The sequence below is a fragment of the Phodopus roborovskii genome, unplaced genomic scaffold (assembly GCF_943737965.1).
Source record: "Phodopus roborovskii unplaced genomic scaffold, PHOROB, whole genome shotgun sequence".
NCBI classification, from domain to species: Eukaryota; Metazoa; Chordata; class Mammalia; order Rodentia; family Cricetidae; genus Phodopus; species Phodopus roborovskii.
In genome coordinates this window covers 7,262,691-7,287,165 of record NW_026125391.1, presented here as the reverse complement: position 1 = coordinate 7,287,165, position 24,475 = coordinate 7,262,691, and the positions used below count along the sequence as shown (strand labels likewise).

The 24,475-nt window shown below is 42.0% G+C and overlaps 1 protein-coding gene across 4 annotated transcripts in view; it reads left to right on the top strand.

Annotated features, from left to right (window-relative positions):
- Dock4 (dedicator of cytokinesis 4) overlaps positions 1-24,475 on the top strand; it is a 396,469-nt gene that overhangs the window by 352,635 nt on the left and 19,359 nt on the right. For all 4 annotated transcript variants that reach the window (XM_051175069.1, XM_051175070.1, XM_051175068.1 and 1 more), the window contains 6 exons: positions 4,725-4,873; positions 8,577-8,663; positions 10,417-10,521; positions 13,387-13,528; positions 14,284-14,450; positions 17,382-17,468. In XM_051175069.1, coding sequence (XP_051031026.1) covers positions 4,725-4,873; positions 8,577-8,663; positions 10,417-10,521; positions 13,387-13,528; positions 14,284-14,450; positions 17,382-17,468 — 737 coding nt within the window. The remainder of the gene's footprint in view (positions 1-4,724; positions 4,874-8,576; positions 8,664-10,416; positions 10,522-13,386; positions 13,529-14,283; positions 14,451-17,381; positions 17,469-24,475) is intronic.

The following is a 24,475-nucleotide window of genomic DNA, read 5'->3' as shown; positions in this document are numbered from 1 at the left end:
AGAACCCTCTCCATGGGTTTGAGAATGGCAAATCGAGGCCTTCACACCACTTTTCCTCCAGGAAATTCTTGAACTATGGCTCTTCCCTCAGTTTTTAAGTAAAGAAATCCTTTAGGTAACAGTCTAGAATTTGAATGTGCCTCTAGCTGGTTCTGCTATCTCCATTAGCATTTCTGTTTATAGTCTAGAGACCTGGATACTATCCAGGGCTCTTTTTAATCTCCCTCAAGCTGAGTCCTAGGGTCTATGGCTTCTTTCTCCTTGAAATAGACTCTGTCCTGGGGTTCTCATCCTTCAAGTTCCCTCATCAACTCCATACCTAAATCCTTTATCTATAGGCTGAATTGAACTTTCCATCTCTTCCCCAGTCTCTTCTGCTTTATTTTCAGGAGTGTGTGTGTGTGTGTATGTGTGTGTGTGTGTTATGTATGCATGCTCAAGGAGGCCAGAGAGGGTATTGAACTCTCTGAAGCTGGAGTCACAGGCAATTTTGAACTGCCTTATGTCTGTACTGGAACCCAAAGTTGGGCCTTTTAGAAGAGCACAAAGTACTCTAAGCCACCAAGTCAGCCATCTTTCCAGCCTCATGTTCTCAATTTTAAAGCACTTAACACATTGTTTTTATGATTAGTTACATTTTACATTAGTATGTGTATATATACATAAGTACATATATATATGATTGTATACATGTGTGTAGTCGGATAGATAATTCCCAGTTAAGGATGAGTATTTGAGGACAGAGCTGATGGTTTCTTATCCTTAGTCATCTCTTAGAAGGGAGCCTAGGAATACAAGACCTAAATAACTACATCACTGATGCATGTACTCATCAGTTAAATTTTAACTCCTACTGTGAAGATTTCCCTTCAATGTTGATAACTCCTGAATCACGAATGGAACGATGCAATATAGTCGACTATTTTTTTTTCTAAATGATAGAATAAGAATTCAGAGTGAACTGAGAACAGTTATTCCACAGCTACACAGATGTGTTTTGGTTCTCTGCAAGAAAGTCCTAATATGTCTGAGATGCCAGAGATGGACAATTTTTATTTACTCAAATCATAAGAATATGTGTTCTTCCCATGTGACAGTTTACATAATGTATTTATTTTGTGTGTGTGTGTGCATGGTGTGTATGTATGGGTGTGCATACACTAGTGTGAATGGCAGAGGAAGACTCTCAGGAGTCGGTTCTCTCTCCCACTGTTACATAGGTTACAGGTCACCAGACTTGCACATCATGACCTGGCCTGGTCATCTCACTAGTCTCTTCTCTCCCATGTCCTCATTTTTGTGTGTGTCCATGAAGAAAGTGAAAGTTCCTGGCAGAACCTTCCTTTCTATAGAAATGATTCAGCCTTTCTGCAGCCTTCTGTAATGCTGTCTTCCTTTCCAAATTCATCTCCATTCTTCTGTATTCCTTTTTTTTTTTTTTTTTTTTTTTTTTCACGTATTGCTTTCCTCCCTGTACACTTGTCAAAATAATGGAATGGCCTGTAGTTAAACACGCTGTGGTACTTTCTGCTTAAAGAAGATTGTCCCTTGGAATCCATCCCTCTTCAATACATGTCAGCACCCAAGGAACACAAAGCTGAGCATAGAATAGCATGGACACTGAAATGATCAGTCACGAAAGGTGCCATGAGGGTCACACATGACAAGTATCCGTGCTTTCCCTCGATTAGCAGCATGCCCAGCAACGCTCTCAACATGCTCACATCCCTCAGCTATGCATCATCACTTTCCCAAGCACATTCTAAAGCAGTTGTGTTTTGAAATCTCTGTGCCAGTACTCACTTCTCAGCACCTGTCAGCATCTTTCTCCGACTTCCCCAGGGGTCATTGCATTGGGCATCTGTGAAAAGGACATGCCTCTAGCCTCTTAATCCTGAGACTAGCTTAGTTATTCTCTGGGGAACTTCCAAGTGTTCCAGTGTTCGGAGAAGGAAAAGAAAGGGAGAAAACAAAGGAAATGGCCCCAGATGTCACTAGAAGAACACAGGAGTTACTCAGGCTTAAAGGAGCAGACTCTCGCACCAGCTGGTGTCGATCCTCATGATCCCAGAAGAGAACACAGTTGGCTAAACACTTCCTGGAGTACAGCACAGTCCCTAAAGTGAACTATGGTTGCTGCATGGTCAGGACAGTCTGCCATGACAGCCTCTGTTGTTCATCTGTGTCAATCCATTTTTACCCTTAGTGAAAATCCTGTCTATCTCACATTTAGTCCCCACAAGAAGGCCAGCAAGCACATTGTGGACAGCTTCTTTTTTGCCTGGCTCTCCCTGGACCAAGTCACATCTTACTATTCCTCTAAAGCTGAGGATGGTACCCAAGGGCTTCAACTCTGAAGTCCGGGAGCCCTGTAGCTACCAAGGCTTCTTAAAAGACACCATGGCTGAGTCCTTTCTACTTGAAATACATGGAGGAAGATGATGGGAGCAACCAGATGGTTAGCAGCAGCACCCCCCCCATCTAAATTTATCATTTTTGCTGCTTATTTATTGGGAGAGCTTGGTCACACTCACTGATGGAAGACCATGCCTTGGTCATACTCACTGAGGGAAGACCATGCCTTGGTCACACTCACTGAGGGAAGGCCATGCCTTGGTCATACCCACTGATAGAAGGCCATGCCTTGGTCATACCCACTGATAGAAGGCCATGCCTTGGTCACACTCACTGAGGGAAGGCCATGCCTTGGTCACACTCACTGAGGGAAGGCCATGCCTTGGTCATACTCACTGATGGAAGGCCATGCCTTGGTCACACTCACTGATGGAAGGCCATGCCTTGGTCATACTCTTGAGGGGAGGTTATGGTTTGGTCACAGGTACTGAGGGAAGGCCATACTGGGAGCAGGGCACATACTAAAGGAGGAGAGAGAAAGTGGTGCTGGGTTACAAAAACTGGCACAAAAAAAATAAATAAAAAATAAAGCCAGGAGACTATTTATATTCACCAAGGTCATTGGCAAGGATGACAGCTAGAGGCTTTGTCTCAGGGGTTATCTATGCGTAAAAGACAAAAGCAAAATGACAGAACCTGGGCTTTTATTACTCTACTGTTTGATGTATGAAAATGAGAGAATCACTGTATTAGAATAGAACTTAGCCCAGTACCTTGGGACTTGTTATGTCCTTAAGTCCAATAAGTGAAGAAAAAATATAAATTTATATTGTGTTTAAAGCTACTATTACATCTTTGGAGAGACATGAAGTATGATAGTTAAAAGGAATAGTAACATAAGGGCTGGGTATTTTCCCCCAATTAAGAAAATGAGTTGACAGAGTTTTTGAAGGAAAATTATTATTGCCCTTTATGAATGACCATTAATTCTAGTTCTTATTATTATTCCTATTTAGTCATGAATTTCATTCAGGAAAAAAAAACAACCTATAAAAGGGCAAATAGTACATTAAATACACTCCCTATCTGTCAAGTGTGCATGTCAAGTTTCCTTTTGTGTATGGAAAATCATTTTACCTATTTATGTAGTAAACCCAGTCAGGCCAATCACATAGTAGTTTCAGTGACTTTACTGAAATTTGTGGGACCAGGAGCTGGTCATGGTGGTGCGTGCCTTTAATTCCAGCACTCAAGAAGCAGAAGCAGGTTTATCTCTGAGTCTGAGACTAACCTGATCTACATAGCAACTTCTGCTAGCCAAGGATACATAGGGAGACCTTGTGGGTACATCCAGGAGGATCTTATTACATAGTCCATGTAGCATTTACCACCATGCCCCCATACATGCATTTCATCCAGTACCTCACTGATGCAGGAATTTGCTTTGGTTTTAGTCTTTATTCAGCTTTCTCTGACTTTTGTGGCCCTTCATAAATTCTGGCTACATTTTTAATCATCTCTCTCCATGCTCCAGATTAAAGTGTACAGCACTTAGTTAGCCAGTTAGTTAGCTTCTTATTTAGGGTTTCTCTTGCTGAAATAATGACCAAAAGGAACTTGGTGAGGCAATAATTTACTCCACATTCACATCACAGCCTGTCATCTAAGGAAGTCAGGGCAGGAACTGAAGGAGGCTGGAACTGTAGCACAGGCCTTGGAGGGGTGCTGCTTACTGGCTTGTTCCCCACAGTTTGCTCAATCTGCTGTCTTATACCTTCTCTAACCACATGCACCTAAGGGTGGCACTGCCCGCAGGGAGTTGGGCCCCTATGTCAAATTATTAATCAATAAATGTTCCTAAGACTTGCTGCCCTCATGCCAATATGGTGGGAGCATTTTCTGAGTTGGGGTTTCCCCTTCTGGAATAAGTCTGGCTAGTATCATAAAATTGGTCAGCACAGTTAGTAGTTAGTTAGCTTGCTTTTGAAGTCTCCTAGTCTCCAAGAGACATACTTATAAATTGTACCCGTAAACAATGGCACGTCCACACTACATCTTTGAGTTGGCTATAACATGAGTTCCTTGAATAGGTTAACCATGCCCAATGCATGTGAGTGTTATAGCAAGGAGAACTAAAAACAGAAGAGATACAGGAAATCATAGAAATACCAGGATTCAATCCAGATCTGTGATGATGCTGTCACCAAGGGAAGTCACTATTCATTCACTTGTTCCTTCTTGTATTCCTGACATTTTTCTGCTATCTCATGAAATTCAGAAATAAACATTGAGTTTGGGAAACCACTCCTAATGGCAAGGAAATGGTTCTGAGTCCTGACTGACTTCCTGTCCTCTTCCTTGACACACAGAGGCTGCCTACACCCTCCTCTTGTATGATGAGCTGCTGGAATGGTCTGATCGGCCCCTCAGGGAGTTCCTGACCTACCCCATGCAAACAGAATGGCAGCGCAAGGAGCACCTGCACCTCACCATCATCCAGAACTTTGACAGAGGCAAAGTACGTAGCACTGACAACCCATGCTCTTCACTCTTCTATCTTTTCCAGCAGTGTCCTTACACTAGAGAGCGTATTAGGTAGAAGCACCCAGAGCTTGTTAAAATGAAGTTTCCAGGAACAGCCTCTAGATATTCTGATTAAGTAGGTCTGTCATAGGCCTGGGGAATCTATAGTTTTAATGAGACCTCTGGGAAATTCCTATGTGTCCAAGCTGTTTATCACCCTTTGGACTAACACTGACCATAAGGTAGTGACACTGTCTTTGTCTACTCCAGCTACTAAACCAAAACGTATAGAGTGGGAGCTGACTTGGTAAGGGCAACTGCTGATAAGCCTGATGATGAGTCTAATCTCCATGAATCACATGATAGAAGAAAGGAATAGACTCCTGCAAGTTGTTCTCTGACTCCCACACATGTGTTGTAATAAGTATGTGCACACATGCACACACACAAACAGGGTGGCTTATAAACAACGGGAATTTATTTACTTCTTTGTCACCATTTTGGAGGCTGAGAAGGCTAAGGTTAAGAGCTCAGAAGAAGCAATGTGCTAATGGCCTATTTCCTCAAGAATGGTGTCTTCTCCATGCCTTCACATGACAGAAGAATAGTTGACTCTGGGAAAACTATTTATTTATTTATTTATTTATTTATTTATTTATTTATTTTTATTGCATATATGGTATTCTGTCTGTATATTTGCCTACACACCAGAAAAGGGCACCAGATCTCATGACAGATGGTTGTGAGCCACCATGTAGTTCCTGGGAATTGAACTCAGGACCTCTGAAAGAGCAGCCAGTGCTCTTAACCTCTGAGCCATCTCTCCAGCCCAGGAAACATATTTTTAAAGGGTACTAAGTCTCTTATGACCTACCTAATCATCTGCCAGGGGCCTGTCTCTTAATATGTGAGGAGTTAGGATTTCAGCATCAGAATATTGGAGAAACACAACATTTAGACTATAGCAATTTGCCATTTGTTCTATGAAAAACTACTGTCTCCCTCTACCTACTCTCAAAATTGGAATGCACTTTCTCACTCTACCTTTACATTCAAGGTAAAATGAAGGAAGTTTGTAGCAGCCCTTAGTATAGATGGAAATGCTTGAGATGCTGGAGGTCACCTCACTGACTTAATGCAGTTTGTGTATCACTCCTTCCTGTCCCTTTTGTCCCTATCCCTCATCAAGGGCTGTGACATTTTTTAAAGACTATGAATCTGACACCTGTGTTAATTTGGCTTGAATCCTTGAGGGTCTTACATATCTTTTCCAAATCGCAAGGGTTAAACAGAAAAATATAGCAAGTGGCTATCAATTCTTTATAGAATTCAGTTAGAAGACCTAATGTTTTGATGCAAGTAAATTGCATATTCAACTCCTCCTTTATTATTTATCTAACTACAGTGTTGGGACCTTATACTAATACCAACAGAAATGTCTGTTCTCTCCTGCTATGAAATTTCCCTCTACTCCTCCTAGTTCCTCCCCACCTCCCTTATCCTCCAGCTATACCATTTCTGTCTCTTACTAGAAAATAAACAGGCTTTTAAGGGAATAATATAATATGCTAAAAACACATACACACATCAAAATAAGACAAAACAAATAGAAGGAAAAGAGCATTTAAAAAGGTGTAAGAAACAGATGTAGATGCAGAGACCCACTTGTTTGCACACTCATGGATCCCATAAAAACACAACCAGAGAGAGAATAAAATTAAAACATAAAGGTAATTAAAAAGAAGGAGAAGGAGGAACAGAAGGATGAGGAGGAGAAGGAGGAGGAGGAAAGAAAGAAAAGAGGGAAGTGTAGCAGACCCTTTTAGACCACCAGACCCCAAATCATGACACAGAGACTTATTAATTATGAATGCTTGGCCTTAGTTTTAGGGTTACCTCACTAGCTCTTATAACTTATTTTAACCTGTTCCTCTTCATCTATGTTTTGCCTTGGGGATTTTTACCTTTCTTTCATTCTGTGTGTCCTGGGTTTCTGCTTCTTCCATGTCTGACTGGCTGATGGTTGCCTGGCTGGCTGGCCCAAGATGTCTCCTTCTTTTTCTCCCTCAATCTCTCTCTCCCTGAAGCCTAGATTCCTCCTCTGCCCACCAGCCATGCACATCCCTCTACCACCTAACTATTGGCTGTTAGCCTTTTTCTTGGACCAGTCAGGTGCCTTACACAGGCAAGGTAAAACAGCAACATAGCTTTGTATAATTAAACAAATGCAATATAAACAAATATAACACATCTTTTTATTATTAAAATAATATTCCACAACATAAACAAATGTAACACACCTTTGCATAGTTAAAGTAATATTCCATAACAGGGAGGAGGAAGCCTTTGTACAACATTATGAGACAAGGAACCTCTAAAGATGTCATTGAGTTTGTTTTCAGTTGACCATCTACTGCTGAGCATGGGATCCATCCTTAAGACTAGTTTGCTTTCCCAGTGAGACTCCCTTGGAGAAAACTAAATTTTCATTTGCAAGTGCTTATCAATTGGAGATTGCTTCTGGGTTGGGAGTGGGGGCAGGTGTCCACTTCTTTCAGCTCTAGAACCCCCACCTAGTACAGATCCATGCAGACCCTGTGCATGCTGCCTCAGTCTCTGTAAGTTCATATGAACATCTGTCCTGCTGTACTTGGAGGGACCTGTTTCCTTGGTGTTCTCCATCCCTCTGGCTCCTCTGCTGCAGAGTTCCCTGGGTCCTGAGGGGAGGGATCTTATGGAGACATCCATTTAGGATCGAGTGTCCCTAGGTCTTTCACTCTCTGCATATTGTCTGGCTGTGGGTCTCTATAGGTGATTGGCTGTGGCATCGGTCACCCCATTGATCACTAGGGTCGATTCATCAGTATGCTATTTCACAATCTCATGAATAGGCTCATCCTCAGAAGTCTGTGCTGTATGTCAGGCTTGTAAACCACTACCTGAAATCCTACACCTATAGGCCATAAATAGCTTTTACTTATTAAATGGTGAAAGAAATGAAAAGATTATTAATACTATGAGGCATGTGAAACCTATATGAAATTTGTGTTTGCATCCATAGGTTCATATTAGAACATATGCATTCTAATGTAACTATATGGATTTCAAACAATAATAGATGGATTGAATAATCATGGAAAAGGTTGTATGGTCCTAAAGCCACAAATACTGACAGTCTAAGCTTTTGAAGAAAAACTTTTTCATAGTATGTTAGATGATAAAATGTAAACATTTCTTCTAAAAAAAACAATGCACTGATCTAACGAGAACCTAATGGCCCTCACAATTTGTAAGTATATGCTAGCCAAGCAAAGAGTCCAGGGTGCCACACTTGAATTATTGGGCTGTAGGAACCAATGGTAATTCCCTTCTGAGCACTGAGAATCTGCATGCACCCATGTATGTGGTCATGGTGAACTACAGTTTGTGTCCAGAGTGTGATTATGACACAACACAAGAATATATTGTTTTTATACCATGTGTAAGTGAATATTATGAGGAATTGTCATCTCTAACTTTCTGAAGATTTTTCACAAGTTACATGTTAATTGAATGTCATTTTCATGGTTAAAGTGGCAGTGTTACTACTTTAGGTTATTGTAAAGTCTTAGAGAATAAGGCTTTATTATCCAATGACCTTTGGATAGAAGTATAGAAATGAAATGAATGCTTACTTTCATGTTACTGTTGGTCCACAGTGTTGGGAGAATGGCATTATCTTGTGCCGGAAGATTGCAGAGCAGTATGAGAGTTATTATGACTACAGGAACCTGAGCAAGATGAGGGTAAAGTACCTGGGTGACTGTGAAACAGGTGTGGTGAGCTTTTGATTAGTGTCCCAGTGGGGCTGTAGGAAAACAACGTTGAGACCGTCTTCATACACCTTCATACAACTTTTTCTAAGATAAGTTATTTTCCCTGAAGCATACTCAGCTACTTATGTGGAGAAATAGCAAATTGGTCTCTGTGTGTCCTTTTATTTAACATACAAAGAGAGAGCCCCAGTCTGTTTCTAAAGTCTCATGTCTGAAATGTACAATCTAATGCCAGATTACTATTGGAAGTTTATTGTAGGAAATCCCTACACTGAAGAGCTTTCCAATTACACAGAAATCTCTCTGACAATATGCAGTTCTTACTATCACAATTTTCAAAATAAAATGGTAGAAATGCTAAGTGGCTCTCATGTTAAAATAAATTAAGGACAAATGCTGCATGAACTCTCTCTGTATCTTCAGAAATCTGTCCTCACTTAACCGAGGTTTTAGTACCAGATACTCAGGCAACTTAATGTTCTGTATTCCTGAGTCATTTGTGTCTATCTCCTTGCTTTTAAGTTCAAACAGTCTTTATTCTTGGGAGTTATAAGCATTTTGTGTCATGTGTTGTATTCAAGGTCCTGAGTGCTGAGGTTGTCTAGGTTTCTAAGACAAGATCCTTTGCTTTTACATACTGAAGTGATAATGATATCCCTTTCCATGTTGGAGGTTGCCATTGGAAACATGAGAACATAAACCTTCAACAGCTTACCTCTGCCTTTGCACCATCACAAGTTCCTTATTCATCTTCTGGGAACTCATCCTCTACTTTTGTCACAGTATTTCATGTCAGTAGGTCATCGATATTTGTCCTAACTTGAGAACTAAAGGAAAAAATAATCTCAGCTCATCATGTTTATACTTATATATAAACATTGTTGTCCAACTCCTCTTGGCACCCTATCCTTGCAACAGAAGCGGGGTTACAGTGTTTACCAATAAGAGCCCTTGGGTGCCATAGTCACTAAGATTTTTATAAACCCCAAGCATTACACTTCATACCAACTGCTCTCTGGTGTGCTGTTACTGGGGGAGGGGGAAGCCTTTAAGTACAATATTAGTCTTTCTTTGGAATCCTCAGGGGTGATAATACCACAAAAGGGAAGCCGTAGCGTCATTTGCTACCTAGTTTGAACATTGTCAAAGCTACAGTTAAGAGCTTTTAGCCTAGACAGCACTTTGTATGCACACCTCCCTTGGCCCAGGTTGGTGATTCACACCCATCCCACCTGTACAAGGTTGTACCTTCCTCATGTCCTAAACTAGTGTGTGCAAGGGAGAAGCAAGTCCACAAAGTGAATACACCTCACTCAGACAGTCTCCCAAAAGGCTTGGCTTCTAATTATTCGTGCTAATTTCTACTTGTCCTATATCTATGATGATGTAAACATCTCCTTGATAGGCTTATAGAAATTTTCTGCTCTGGTAGTAACATGTAGTAAAACCCTTGATCCTCTGAAGGGCCAGTAAACTACAGCTTGTGTCCTGGGGAGCTGAGATATGTCAGAGAGACCATGTAGCTTACAAAACCTGAAATTTTCACTCAGCATGTATTTACAAAGTTGGTTTTCTGATCCTCTCCTGGAAATATTTAAAAGGGAATCAGAAGTCCTTTTCTGTATGAATTAAAATGTTTTCCCTATAAATGGAAGTGTGTTCCTTTATTAGTCTGGCTGAAATGTGGGATGGAATTCACAGAACTTCCTCTATGCTTTCCTAGATGATGGAAGCCTCTTTGTATGACAAAATCATGGACCAGCAGCGTCTGGAGCCTGAGTTCTTCAGAGTTGGATTTTATGGGAAAAAATTCCCATTTTTCTTAAGAGTAAGTAATACACTTGTTAATTGGTTTTAATCCTCCCGGTTCAGATCCTCCAATCAAGGAAAGTAAGGAATTAATGACATTTTATGATAAGTAACAAGAAGGTGATGGCATCATGACTTTTTTTTTTTTTTTTTACTCTTTTAACTCATGAATCTATTAATCTAGAATATTTTGTCTTGAATAGTTTCGCAAGATCAAACAATCAACCCCTTCCTGGGTTTACTTTAGGAGCAGTGATTAAGACTTCTCTTATGTGGCATTCATTGTTGTGTATTCTGTGCAAGTACCATAGTTAGCATTAGAGAAGATAGAGGTGGTCAATAAGAGGGCTTGGAGTTGTAGACTGTAGGAAATAACAGAGTCACATCAAGTAAAAAAACCTTACTTCCAGAGCCACGGAAAAGTGTGGTTTGACCTTTTTGATGACTGTGTAACAAGGTAAATGTCACCCAGCAAAGACATCTGATGTGTTGCCTGTATAAACTGCTTCTACAAAGGGGAATCTGTGGACCTTGTGTGGTAGATATAAAATAATTTCTGTACAATTGGCCATGTTTTATATGTGTGTGTATGTATGAATGTATGTATATAGATATACAAGATGTGTTTATCTCTAACCAACCAGTAATCTGATAAACCTTTTGATATTTTTATGGAGGAAGAGGCCCATGACAGTAAATGTGCTGAAGGCACACAAAGCAGCCATGTAGTGCTGGCTAAGATCTGACTTTAGTTGCAAGTGCACAGTAAGCCATCCTAGATTCCCATCGTGATTTGAAATTACTATAAGAGAAGGTGTATAGGGCTAGAAGGATGGCTAAGGTTAAGAACACCTGCTCTTCCAGAAGAACCCCAGTTGGGTTCCCAGCAGCCATGCCAAGCAGCTCACAACTGTCTTAGGAATAGCTCTAGGAGATCCAGCACCCTTTTGTGACCTCTGTGGGCACCTATAAACATGTGGCATATACTCACACACACATACTCATATTTTTTAAGTCAGTCTTTAAAGACAGTATGTCTTTAAAAATCAAAAGTAACTTAGAAGCACAAATTATAAAGGAATTTTAGCAAATGCCAAAACTACATTGACCAAATAGACCAAATTTTGCTTAATAGACAATTAGAATAAATTGATGTGTCTATCACCAGTCATTTGAAAAATAGCCTTTTTTCTATGTAATCGTCATTTACTTCAAAATGAAAGGGAAGGGTTGCCCTCTCTTGGTTTCTAAGAAACATTGCGTGCTGAGAAACCCCCCCACACACACACACAGTTTTTTTATATATTCCAGATTGAAAATAAACATCAAGATTAAAATTTTCCATTTGTTGTTTGGTTAATTTCAGAATATATTTAAAGCCCTAGTAAGTTGAAACAGTTGTAGAATCTAAATAGTCATTTCCTCCCCTAGATGGAAAGTATTGACCCTTATAACTGGGCAGGTCTGTTTCTACATCATTTAAAAAAAAAAAAAAAAACTCTGAAACATTTATAGGAAGGTCTATATCTGAATGTTCATGGCAGCCCTGTTCACATCATCCAGAAAGTAGGAAAAACTCAAATATCTGCCAGGTGATGGATGCACAGGTCAAATGTAATATATCTTCCCAATGGATTACCACACAACAACAAAAACAAGAGAAATATCTGCCACAAGATAGAGAACGTTGGTGGTTGGTATGCCAGGTGCCTAAGAAAGAGGTGGCTTTGGCTAGTGAAGGGTTTGCCTAGCTTACAGGGGCCCTTGGTTTGATCCCATCACTGCTTAAACCAGGCATGAGTGGTGCACACCTGTCATCTCAGTACTCAGGGGGTGAAACCAGTGAGTCAGTCATAAAGTGGGGTGATGAACCAGTCATTAAACTACCAAAGAGTGGTCCAAATAGCTAACCAGCTATTGGGATGCATTTTGAAAATGTTCCCTTCTTTGCAGCTCTCTGGACTAGTCAAGTAACTCTTGTCATTTTTAAACACTTTATTTGTGTGTGTGTGTGTGTGTGTGTGTGTGTGTGTGTGTGTGTGTGTGTGTGTGTGTGTGTGTTGGGATGAGGGTTGCATGTTTGGAGGTCAAAGGACAGCTTGCAGGAATTAGTTCTATCTTTTACCATCTGGGTCCCAGATACTGAACCCAGGTCAGCAGGCCTGGCAAGCACTTTTACCCTGTGAGCCAATATTCTGGCCCTAATCTTCAGCATTCTTACCTGGATGCCAGAGCCATGACATCTAGAATAAAGTGATAAAATATAGCATGATACAGCAAAACAAAACAAGCAAACATTTATCAAGGCTCTACTAAGAGCCTTAGCAAGTGAGCTAAGCTCGTTATAGCATGGAAGTCACTGTGCCTTTGGTCCCTCCATCCTTCTGAAGGCTAGAGATGGGCCATCTGCCTGCCTACCCTCCCACTGAAACAGTAAAGCCAATCTCAGAGACTTTCAGAGAAATAATCTAGTAAAAGGGAATTTTAGTTATTGCATTACTTTGTTTTCTTAGAAATTGGGAGATTTATGGATATGAGTTTGGTGTCCATTTTATAAAAATTATCTCCACAATATGCCCATTAACATTTTAGGAAACATTGCCAGTTTCTTGTCCTTGATGCTCAGTATCAGGCCCTCTCCATCCCCCATGCAAATAAACCTGGAATTCAGAACATGCTGTTGGGTCTAGTGGAAATCAATAACAAATGGACATCTTGCCCTTTGTCCAGCATGTTTAATTCATGGGCATATTTTTCAAATGATTCTGGTTTATAAATGTTGCAGTATTGTGATGTTGGGGCAGATGGTCTATTATTGCTACAGTCATATCTTTTACCTTCTCTTTGTAATATGATCCTAATTTCTTATCTGGTTGCACCCTAGAATAAGGAGTTTGTATGTCGTGGGCATGACTACGAAAGACTGGAGGCCTTCCAACAGCGAATGCTGAATGAGTTCCCCCATGCCATCGCCATGCAACATGCCAACCAGCCTGATGAAACCATCTTCCAGGCGGAGGCTCAGTGTATCCATTCCTGATGGGCTGGGCTCCAGTTGGGTGGTGTTCTTCATTAGCTACAAGGCTATGACCTGTTAAGTGTTACAGCCACCGTTCCCTTTTCAGTGGCCATATCCTTACCCTTCCTAGTCCTCATCATTTCGGTTTTAGCTTAGTGCCTTCTGAACAGGATGTAATTGTTCTAATGGTCATTACAGGATTCAGTTGAAAAGAAATTCCTTACACATCTGTTAAGGAACTTTTTCCCTCTTAATTGACGCGCCTGCATATCCTGCTTCTGAAGCTCTTCTTTACTAGATTTCCCATAAAGCAATTTTCCCTCAACTTCCTGTGGAAAATGCTTCAATTCAAGGAAGTAGTAGCATTGTTCACTATGGCATATCCTCCACCCTCCTCTTCCCTTTATACTTTAATTCTGGAGTGAAGAAAGAAGGAAAAAGCTGTGATATTCTGAACTCTAACTTAATAGCATAGGACTCACAGTCCCATCGTCTAAACACTGACAAGTCAAATGGAAGTACTTTGACTTTCAGCACAAAGACAATTCAGCCATCGGTTCTTTCTAAATCCATCTGAAACCCATCCTTTCAGAGTTACACACTTAGGACCCAGACCAAGGCATGCTTACAAGTGCATTATTCATATCTCCTGGGCATTTAAAAACAAATGATTTCAACTGAAATGGAAATACCAGTTTGCTACCCAGAATGCCTTGCTGTTGTTTGCCAAGTCAGGTTGCATCCTTGACGTTTTACTCCTAGATTTGCAGATCTATGCTGTGACTCCCATTCCAGAGAGCCAGGAGGTATTGCAGAGAGAAGGGGTTCCTGACAACATCAAGAGCTTCTATAAAGTGAATCACATCTGGAAGTTCCGCTATGACAGGCCATTCCACAAAGGCTCGAAAGACAAGGAGAATGAGTTCAAGGTACCCTGCAGGCTCTGTAACATGCCGCCGCCTCATGTGCTTTCCTGATTCTTGGTAAATAGTTAACTGAGGATACTGTCATGTGACTGGAACAAAGGGTCCAGAAATCTTTCATCCTAGTACTTCCCCAGCTCTGCAGTGTGTCCATGTAATGGGGAACACTTTTCGGGCAAGATGTGTGGTCCCCTGCCAAGAAAATCTGAGCAGATCTGGGAGGAGTCCCTGAAGGCAGCTTCTTTTGTGGCAGTCCCAGCAGCAGGGGTGCTTAGAGCAGTCTTTAAACTCATTTTTGAGTTCAACCCTGTTGTGCACTCCTGGTGAGCCATTGTGGCGACAGTGGATATATTCTAACACTGAAGAAGCACAGAGTGAAGAAAACCAAAGAATAGGCAGATGGTTGGTACAGTGGAGTCTGCTCTGCCCTTTGTTCCTGTCCTCATTACAGCAGTGTGATTGTGTTTCTGAGATGAGGACCAGAGTGCATGCATATCTTGGCCTCTGCCTGTGCTGGGTTTTCTGTCCTCCCCATATCCAGTGTGCCATGCTACTTCCACATGCTCCCAACCAGAAAGGGCAAGCATTCTCACAGCCCCGGTGGGGAAAGGAGGCAGACGTTCAGACATCACTTGTGACCAGCCCTTTCCTTGAAAACAGTGTCTCAGCAAGCCTGGGGTGGACCCCAGTGGCTCAGCATCCATACATAAAGAAAATTGTCAAATGAGCTTATTCCTTCGAGTCCGATGGCTTAGCATCTCCCACAGCAACTACTCCCTTCTTAAGCTAGGAGGCATGTCCTGACACCCTCTCTTGCCTAATGTTGATCCATAAATCCCCTACAGCGTTTATTCCCAGCCAAGAGACAGAGGGGAGGGGGTGGTAACTTTCCAGAGTTCTGGGGCAACTGAATTAAAAATGTTTTTTTGTGAAAGACTTGATGTTCATTTACTGTGGATGCCTTCAGAAATCTAATCACAAAATTCTCTAATGATAAAAGCAAAAGACAGACTAGAACCAACCAACTACACCAGCACCAGCTGCCTGCCCCACTGGCCTCTTCTTGGAGTCATTCTTCTCCCTGAGGATTGAACAGTAAAGAGACCACTGGAAAACACCACTGAGAGATACTGAGTTTTAATAAGGATCAGGAGAAACAAATAGGCCAAATAGATGTTTATTTGGAGAGAAATAACTTACAACATAGACAGATGAACACCAGCAGGTTCCTGGTTCCAAGGATGCCTCCAGATGTTCTCCTGAGAGCAAGAGAGATCCCAGAGCCCCTTCCTCAGACTTACCTCCCCCCCCACCCCATCCCCCCGTAACATTCGCCCCTGTCCCCACCCCCAATGGGTGTGGTCAGTGCTACAGGTGCAGACAAAGTGAATATCTCACTACAGAGAGATTCTCGCCTTTTCTGAATAGTTACAATTCTCTTTTCCTCCTCCCAAGTCAACTTAAGATCTAATTAGATTACGATACAGTCCTTTCTCTTTGTACTAACTTGCATCCTCAGTTTGGGAGGCACTGGGGTCATACAGTTGCCTTTCACAGGGTCATATGACCATGACCTTTAGCCTAGCCCTGGAACCCATGTCTTCCAACTCCCTTTCTTTTGCTTTTTCTGCTGTATCTTACTTCCTCCTGGCCAGCAATTAATGACCAGTGATAAAGCTACCTTACTGGGATGGGCAGGGTTAGATCAGGCTCCCTTTCCCCAGGTTATGGCCTTCAGAATTGGGCTCCCACTGTACCCCATTTCTCCAAGTCTGTCCTCTCTATGTCCGCCTACCCACCCTCCCTCCTGGCTCCAGTGACACCCCCTTCTCTCTTCATTGGTTGCCATACCTTCTCGCAAGCAGTTATATGTCTGTGTGGGCAGCCTTCTGCCTGCACAGCAGCTCCCCCTTTCCTGCCTGTGAACTCTTCCCTCTGTAAAATCCAGCTCACTTGCCTGCCACTCAGAAAGCTGCTACCCTGTTCCCCCACAATGGCATGACTAGCTGCATTCTATGCCCACCCTGGTGTTCATCCCTCGGAGCTCTTATCTGCCTGCTTCCCTGTCATCCGCAGGTCCCTCAAGCTCTTACCACAGGGCCTCTTCCCTAGACATCTCAGTGGCTCTTCACAGGTGGAAGGACATCCCCATATTGACCCCTCTGTGACCTGAATAAATGGTGCAATTTCAGGAATTTTTTCAAGTTCCTGCTCCTCCTGGTAGCACACTAAGTAACAATGATAACATGCAAATTCCCAAACTGGTTGATAAAAGAGCAGTGGCTCCTGCCAAAAGCAGCTGTGTTTCATGTCTCCTGGAGGAGCTGGTTTCTGGTCAGAGGGTCAGCTCAAAGCACACAGGTACCCCTGGGTTACAGCAGTTTAGCTTATCACCACAGGTATGGCCCTGTGCATATGGCGATGGAGAGGATGAGGCTCCAGGGTGGGGGTCAGTGCCAGCCCTTCTGCTAATTAGAATGTGTCTTTTGAGGGGGTCAAGAGTCTCTCTGCAACTTAAAGTCTTCCCCTTAAATAGAAGGTTCAAGCCAAGTCATCCTAAAGTCCTCTCTCCCTTTAGGTTACTGTCACTCTAATCTTGTCTTGAATGCTCATATTATTGCCTCTTGTAGCTGAAAATGGCTAACCCTTGAGGAGTGAAAAGGTTAGTCACATTTTGGAGAAACAGTGAAGACTGCATGCAGCTTGCTGTTGTATTCTGGCCCTTGCTTTCCGGAGCTCATTTTCACTGCAGAGGAGGAGGTTTCAGGCAATCCGCAGAATTGCTGTCATGGGCTGGCACTGCATTGCACTGCAATTGTTTCAACAGTGTCCTAAAGAAAGGCTGCAGGAATAAGCAGCTCCCCCAGCAGACCTGTCGCTGCTCAGGGCTTAGAAAGAACGGCAACACAGAGGGTGACTTTGAGTTATGTTTTGCAGAGTCTCTGGGTGGAGAGAACGTCACTCTACTTGGTTCAGAGTTTACCTGGCATCTCCCGCTGGTTCGAAGTGGAAAAGCGTGAAGTGGTAAGGAATGGGGTATCTTCCCAGCATCCTCCACACCCCAGCCACTCCCCTCAGGCTATGCCCACTACTAATTGCTTGTGCTCTTTCATTCCCTGGGTTCCCTCACAATACTGACTGCTATTGCCCAAGGCACTGAAAGTGAATGTTGATATTGTCCTGGTTCATCCAAGGAGGAAAATTCTTTAAAGCAATTATTGTTGCAACATGTAAAAACAGCAAAGAACTGTTGTGGTTCTTGAGTGACAACCAGAATGTCAAGTCTCCTAATTGTGCCAGATATGCAATCTTTATTGCTTACTATGTAGCAGTCCAAAGCCAGGAGGGCAGCCTATATTCTTGAGTTATGACATAGGTATTCTTTCCCTAGTTTTCAAAATTTTTTACCAAGAAGTTAGAAGCCTTTGACAAAGATCATCATGAGATGTTCAAAGACCATAGATTCAAATAGATTTATAATGATTGCAAAACCAGCTCTATTGTTCTCTTCGAGCCTTGGTTTTCTTGTTGGCAAAATGAAGCTAACATGAAGCCGTTTTATATAAAGTCTGTCTTCACCTAGAGCCTGTGCTGTGGGTCTGCAGTGGGAGGGATGGTGTGAGGAGCTGAGCAGGCCTGGATGGAGCCTCAGTTAGAGAACAGTGGATGCCACAGCTCTCAGGAATTCTCTGGTTGCCATGCATCTGACCCCCAGCTTCCATCCCCGGAGAAGTAGGAGAGAGTAGCTGAAGGCAACAAGGATGGTACTGCACACTGATGTCTACCTCTACTGCATCTCAGCATGACAGCCATGGTACTCCTGCCTGCTGGTGTCTTTTCTTTCTCCTTTGGCTCTGAGCCAGGTCCTTGGATTGACCTAGTACTCCGTTTGAAATCAAATAAATAATTGTAAATCTGTCATGCAAACAATACCTCGGTCAATGAACAAATAAGAGTAGCTCCTGCCCAAAATATCTTTGCAGAATGGCTTCACTACAAAAGTCTCTCAGCATTGAAGGCCATCTTATCGTGTTCAAAACTGAGGGTTGAATGAGTTTTTCCTTTCACAGTGCCAAAATATTAATACAGCTCCCTAAGCAAATGAAACCCAATTCAGGAAATTATGTCAGCCCAGTTGTATCTTTGTACAATTTGAGTAGGGGTCTCCAAAAGCTGCTTGCTTGGTATGGTGTACTTTAGTGCCTTTCAGAGAAGAGGGGAGGCTGCCAAATACAGTGCTCCAAAGTCTTATGCTGCCTACAGAGTGGCAGGAGCCCAACCCACGGCAGTGCTCTTAGTCATCCATGCTGCAGTAATGATTCAGGGAGCCTTTTCAGATCCGTGCAGCCCGGAGTGCTAAATCCTATGAAGATTCACCGATGGTCCTAGCCCAGGAAACAACATGTGAACACACACACACACACACACACACACACATAAAAACACACATACACACACAAACATACACACATACACAAACACATACACACACACAAAAACACATAAATACAAACACACACACATGCACACACAAACACACACACACCACTCATGAAAAGTAGCATGCTGATAATGATAAAGAGAGAAATACTAAACACAGCTTTCAAACATCAGCTGCCTACACTCTTAGAATATGTAATCTTATGTTCTAAGAGAACAAGTCAAAGTGGGCTGCTTCGGTCCCTGAGTACAACCCACTCTGATGTAGCTCTCTTGTTCCTGCTACCTGGAATGCTCCATGATCCTTTAGAGTGACTGACTTACTGGCTTGGTTCATGCTGTATGAGGGCTTCAAGAACATAGTAGGTACCAAATAAACATAGAAAATGAATTAGAATTTCGTGTCTGCAGTGACAGAAGCTGGAAGACAAAAGACATTCATATGTTTGGCTTCAAAATGCATTTGATCATAGAATTCTTAGTAAAGAAAGACTGTTGCCCTGTTTCTACCTAACACCTTCCAGTATTAGCAACACTAGCTACAGGGAAGAAGCTGCCAGCTTAGTTCTACCTTGATTTTGCCCCTCCTTACAAGATGTGTGGTGTCTTTAGCAGCAAGGTCTAACCAACTAGATCTATGGGCAACCAAGAAGAGTGGTGAGAGCTCATGTTGTTTTGGAAGCCTCCAGAACCAACGGGCCTTCGGGAAGCATCTCAAACGTGGCACTAGGGTTTCTTTTAGTAACACTGGCAGCAGCAACACTCTCCAAACTTACGGGAAAGCACTTTCCTAAATCTTCTTTAACTTCTGTTTTAAATTGTCCTGAAAAGTAAGTGTTCATATGGCCTTTCCATTCATCCTTAAGTTTTGGGTTAACCTTCCTCCTTCCCCTCTTGTCTCCTCCATCCACCCACACCCATCTCTTTTTAGATTTTTCACTCCCACTATTCCTCCCCCTTCTGTCTCCATATCACCAGTGTGTTGCTCTCTGCATGCCCTTAGGGCATTTCCCCACCCTAGTAGCCCTTACTTCTAAACGTACTCCAGATTAATTACACAGATGTGAAGGTTTGAAGTTAGGCTCCATAAATGAGAAAGAACATTACGTGGTCATCTTCCTAAGCCTACCTGTGCTCTCCCTAGTTTCATCCATTTGCCTGCGGACTTCCTAATTGCACTTTTCTGCTTGTGTACCACATTGTCATTATCCATTCATCAGTTGATGGCTATCAAAGCTGATTCCATTTCTTAGCCATTGTGAACAGCACAGCAATGAGCATGTTTGAATTGGTATCTTGGAAGTAGGATGAAATATCTCTGAACAGTCCATTGGGTATTTGGTCAGTAATGGGTTGTACAGGTAGTTCTAGTTTTTTTGTTTGTTTGTTTGTTTGTTTGAGAAAACTCTATACAGATTTCCATAGGGGCTGCCCCAGTTTGCTCTCACCAACACCGAATAAGGGTCCCTCTTTCCTTACATCCTCACCAGTATTTGTCATTGTTTGATTTCTTATGATAGCCATTTTGACTCTGGTGAGATGGAATCTCAATGTAGATTGGATGCCCCCTCCCAAGAAAAACAAAAACAAAACTCCTGAGGAGGTATTAGGCCCTTGGGCTGAACTTATTACTTATTCAGCTAAATTGTCATGTTGCCAAGCTGCCTTCTAAATATTTGTGATTATATCCATATATAAGTGCTACTTCCAGCCTTAATCGGAGGAGCCTGTCTGCAATAAATAGCGGGGAATGCAGAGACCCATGGCTGCTCACAGTGCTGACTGTAAGTAACAGCTGGACCCTGAGTCCTAAACAGGACATTGATACTACCCCACACACAGGGGTGTTTCACAGAATCAGGTAAGCTAGGAAGAAGGGCTGAGGAATGCTGTCTGTTAGACCTGGCACAGCCATTGTACTTATAAGCCTCTCAGCAGCTGTGGCTGCCTGTAATGAACCTACACAAGACTGGGTCTACTGACAGTCAGTCATAGGTCAGGGTTTGTGGTGCCCTACCCATCCTTGCTATTGGCTAGTGATACAGTCTGCAGTAGTTATTCTTCAATTGAGTACCCACTAAGGAGCCCACTAGACCCAGTGGGTGACTCCAGACCCATGGTCACACAGATGATCCTGGTTAAACTTAGTGGATCTCAAAAATGAACAGTAACAAAACACTAAAATGTAGAAAGGGTACTCATAGGAAGGATGGAATAATAGGGGTGTGAGGGAGATTAGAAATGGTTGTGTGCATAGTCATTAAAATATAGTTTACACACATATAAAATTGTCAAAGGAGAAAGTCAATAAAAGATAACACATACATATGTATCACCCTACCTAGAATCCCAGGAGTCTGTACTAGCCCTGCAAACAGCGCCATCTAGTGCTTCATTATTGCCCTATACTCCAGGGGAGCCTGCTTGTGAGAAGCCACAGTACATGAGAGCCAGTGACACTTTGAAACGTAGTTATGTCACAAAAAAAAAAAAAAAAAAAAAACAGAGAAAATGTATAGCAATCCTAATTTGTCATCTTCATCGGCTAGCAAAAGGATCGATTTTGCTTTATCTGCACTTATAACCACTCCTCACACCAGATGATTATTTATGTAATAAGTGTGGCATCATACACTTTCATCCGGAAATGTCTCCTTATGTGTATTTCTAAATAACAAGATCACATTATAAACACAAGAATAACAATAATGTGCCCACTGTAAAAGTTCCAATGTTCCTGTATGCCTCACCAAGAGCCTGCTTGATTTCATGTTCATCCTTTGTTGACTCTGGATGTCCATTGCCATTGTGTGCAGTGTCTTCTAAATCCTTCTCAGTCTAGATGTTCCCCTTGCATCATTTTTTTTTAAACAATTTTTGTTGAAGAGTCACAGTGGTTTGCCTTGAAATGTTTTCTTAAGTCTTGGTCTAAGTGAACTTGTTTAACATGTTTCTCTGTGGCCTGCCTTTCTTGTAAATTGTTGTTAAGCCTCGAGGCTTACTAAAGGTTTGTTTGTGCAGGACTACTTCGTAGGTATTTTGTACCTCTCCCTTACTCCCTTCTTCCCTCTCTTCTCCTCTTTTCTTCTGATGTTAGCAAGAATAATGACAATCAGTTATTGCTCATCATTGCCCAGACCTATTGGTCTTTTAAGGAATAAAATATGATATTGGGGGGGGTGTCTGTAAAAATGGTTCAGTACACAAAGGTGCTTGCCACAAAGTCTGAAAACCTGAGTTCAGTCCCCAGGACCCACATGGTAGTGGGAAAGATCCAACTCCCTCAAGTTTGTTCTCTGTTCTCCCTCAAGTTTGAGCACACACAATAAAGAAATGTATTTTAAATTTATATTACTATAAGATAAAAGAAAGGAAATAAAATGTTCTATTCAAAATGAGTTCATTCCTTAATGCCCTGTGAGAGTAACAACAAGGCTACTTGGATTTTATTTGGGTTTTACTATTATTACAAGATCATAGATTTAAGTGTGTTTGTTTTGTGTTAATCCATGGCAGCTATTGTTATTAAGTCATTCATCTTAATTATCTATTTTCAGTTGCTTTATGATTGCACTTTTGGCTCCTGTTCAAATTCTCTTTTTCGTCATTTCTTACTTATCCACAGAGATGGTACTTTTGAGCCAATCGAACACAACTCCTTTCCCTTCCCAGTGTCCAGCTTTATTAATAATTCAAGGTGGTCCAGATGCTCAGGCAAAGAGATTGCTGGGAACCGAAGCACCATGCACCACACCTTCGTATTGGTGTATTGGCAACAATTTAGAATAACAGATGAAAGCTGTAAATGGGTTTCCCAGGGTTCCCTAGCTTAAACTGCTCATTAGGAGACACTGTATGTCATACTCTGGAGGGTTAGCTCTAAACTTCTCAGAGACATTCTTAAAGTCTGGGCTTGTCTACTTAGGAAGTCTTCTTTCCTAACTCCCTACTCCAGGCCTCCATGGGTGACAGCTCTTCCCGCTGCAGTTATTCTTAGTCTGTTTACATGAAGGTTTAATCAGCTGGGAGAAATGACCTGGCCAGCTGTTTCCCAGTCAGTTCCCCAAAGGGCCTTCCTGGGGAAGGGGAGTGGATGGGCCACAGGCCAGCTGCTTCCCATCTTCCTCCCAGACACCTTCTTTGCTTTCTGACCTGACAAGGAAATGTGACAGCTTGTGTGTCACTCCCTTGTATTCACTGAGAGCTGGTGAGATTTGCTGTCGTATATTAATTTACTCATTCTGGCCCCTTTGCGAATAGCCCACTTCCGCCCTGTGTCCTGTTTTCTCCAGCATTGTGAGTTATTCATACTTTGTCTCAAATACATATTGAAAATACTCTCTAAAGTTCTTGTATTTTACACGTTTATTATATTCTATGTGATGTTCACAAAATTATTGTGTGAGTAGTATTAGAGTTTGTATTCGTGAAGACGGATATTTTCATTTAATTATAATAAAAACAATTCACGAAGTTTCTCATAACCATTTTTAAGTGGGTAGTATCGGAGCTGATTGTTTGCAGCTGTTAAGTAATTGATCTACCCAAGTTTTTCCTCCTGTGAACTGAAAGTCTATGTCCTTTCAACAGCAGCTCCTCCCCACTCACAGTCCCTAAACAGCAGTTCTCAACCTGTGGGTCACAACCCCTTTGGGGTTCAAACCTTTCACAGGGGTTGCCTAAGACCATGGAAAACAGGAAACACGGGTATTTACATTACAGTTCATAACAGTAGCAAAATTACTGTTGCACTGTGGTGAAGAAAACAGATTTATGGTTTGGGGTCGGCACACCATGAGGAACCGTATTAAAGGGTCACAGCATCAGGAAGGGTGAGAACCACAGCCCCGTTCTGTTCTGTGTTCTGAAGGCGCTTTGCTTTTTAACTGGCAGTGATCTAGACTCAGACTTTGCTTTATGCCTTGGCTTTTGCATGTACAAAACAAAGGTTTAATATCACAAATTCTTTACAGTAGCCATCACTGTCAGTGCCATTGTCAGGGCCTCTTGCACAGCCCTCCAAATTACACTCAATTCTGTGTCTTTACTCCAATCCTGATGTTTATAGTATGTTTTCTTGCTTAGTTTTCACCTGTTCATGCTTTCCTAAACACAATGCACTTAGTTTTGCATAACTGTGTGGACTCTGTTAATACTTGTCCCATTCAGCTGGGCAATGGTGGTACAAGCCTTCAATCCCAGCACTCGGGAGGCAGAGGCAGGCAGACCTTTGTGAGTTCAAGGCCAGCCACAGAGTGAGTTCCAAGACTGGCTCCATAGCTACTGAGAAACCCTGTCTTGAAAAGCCAAAAAAAAAAAAAAAAAGACTTGTTCCATTTTCTCAGTGTTATTTGCAATGCTTTTCCAATTAAGTAAGAAAAAATGCTTCCCATTGTTATTTATTATTCCACTATATAAGCCAAACCACAATATATTAAACAAGCAATTTGGGGTGACAGTTACAAACATGTATACATGGTTTTTATACATGGATCCACCTGCACATGTACATATAGGCCCAGCTTCATCTGGGCATATTTTTGCAGATGTATGCCTATGAAGAGAATGCATGGACTATGAGATAGATAAAA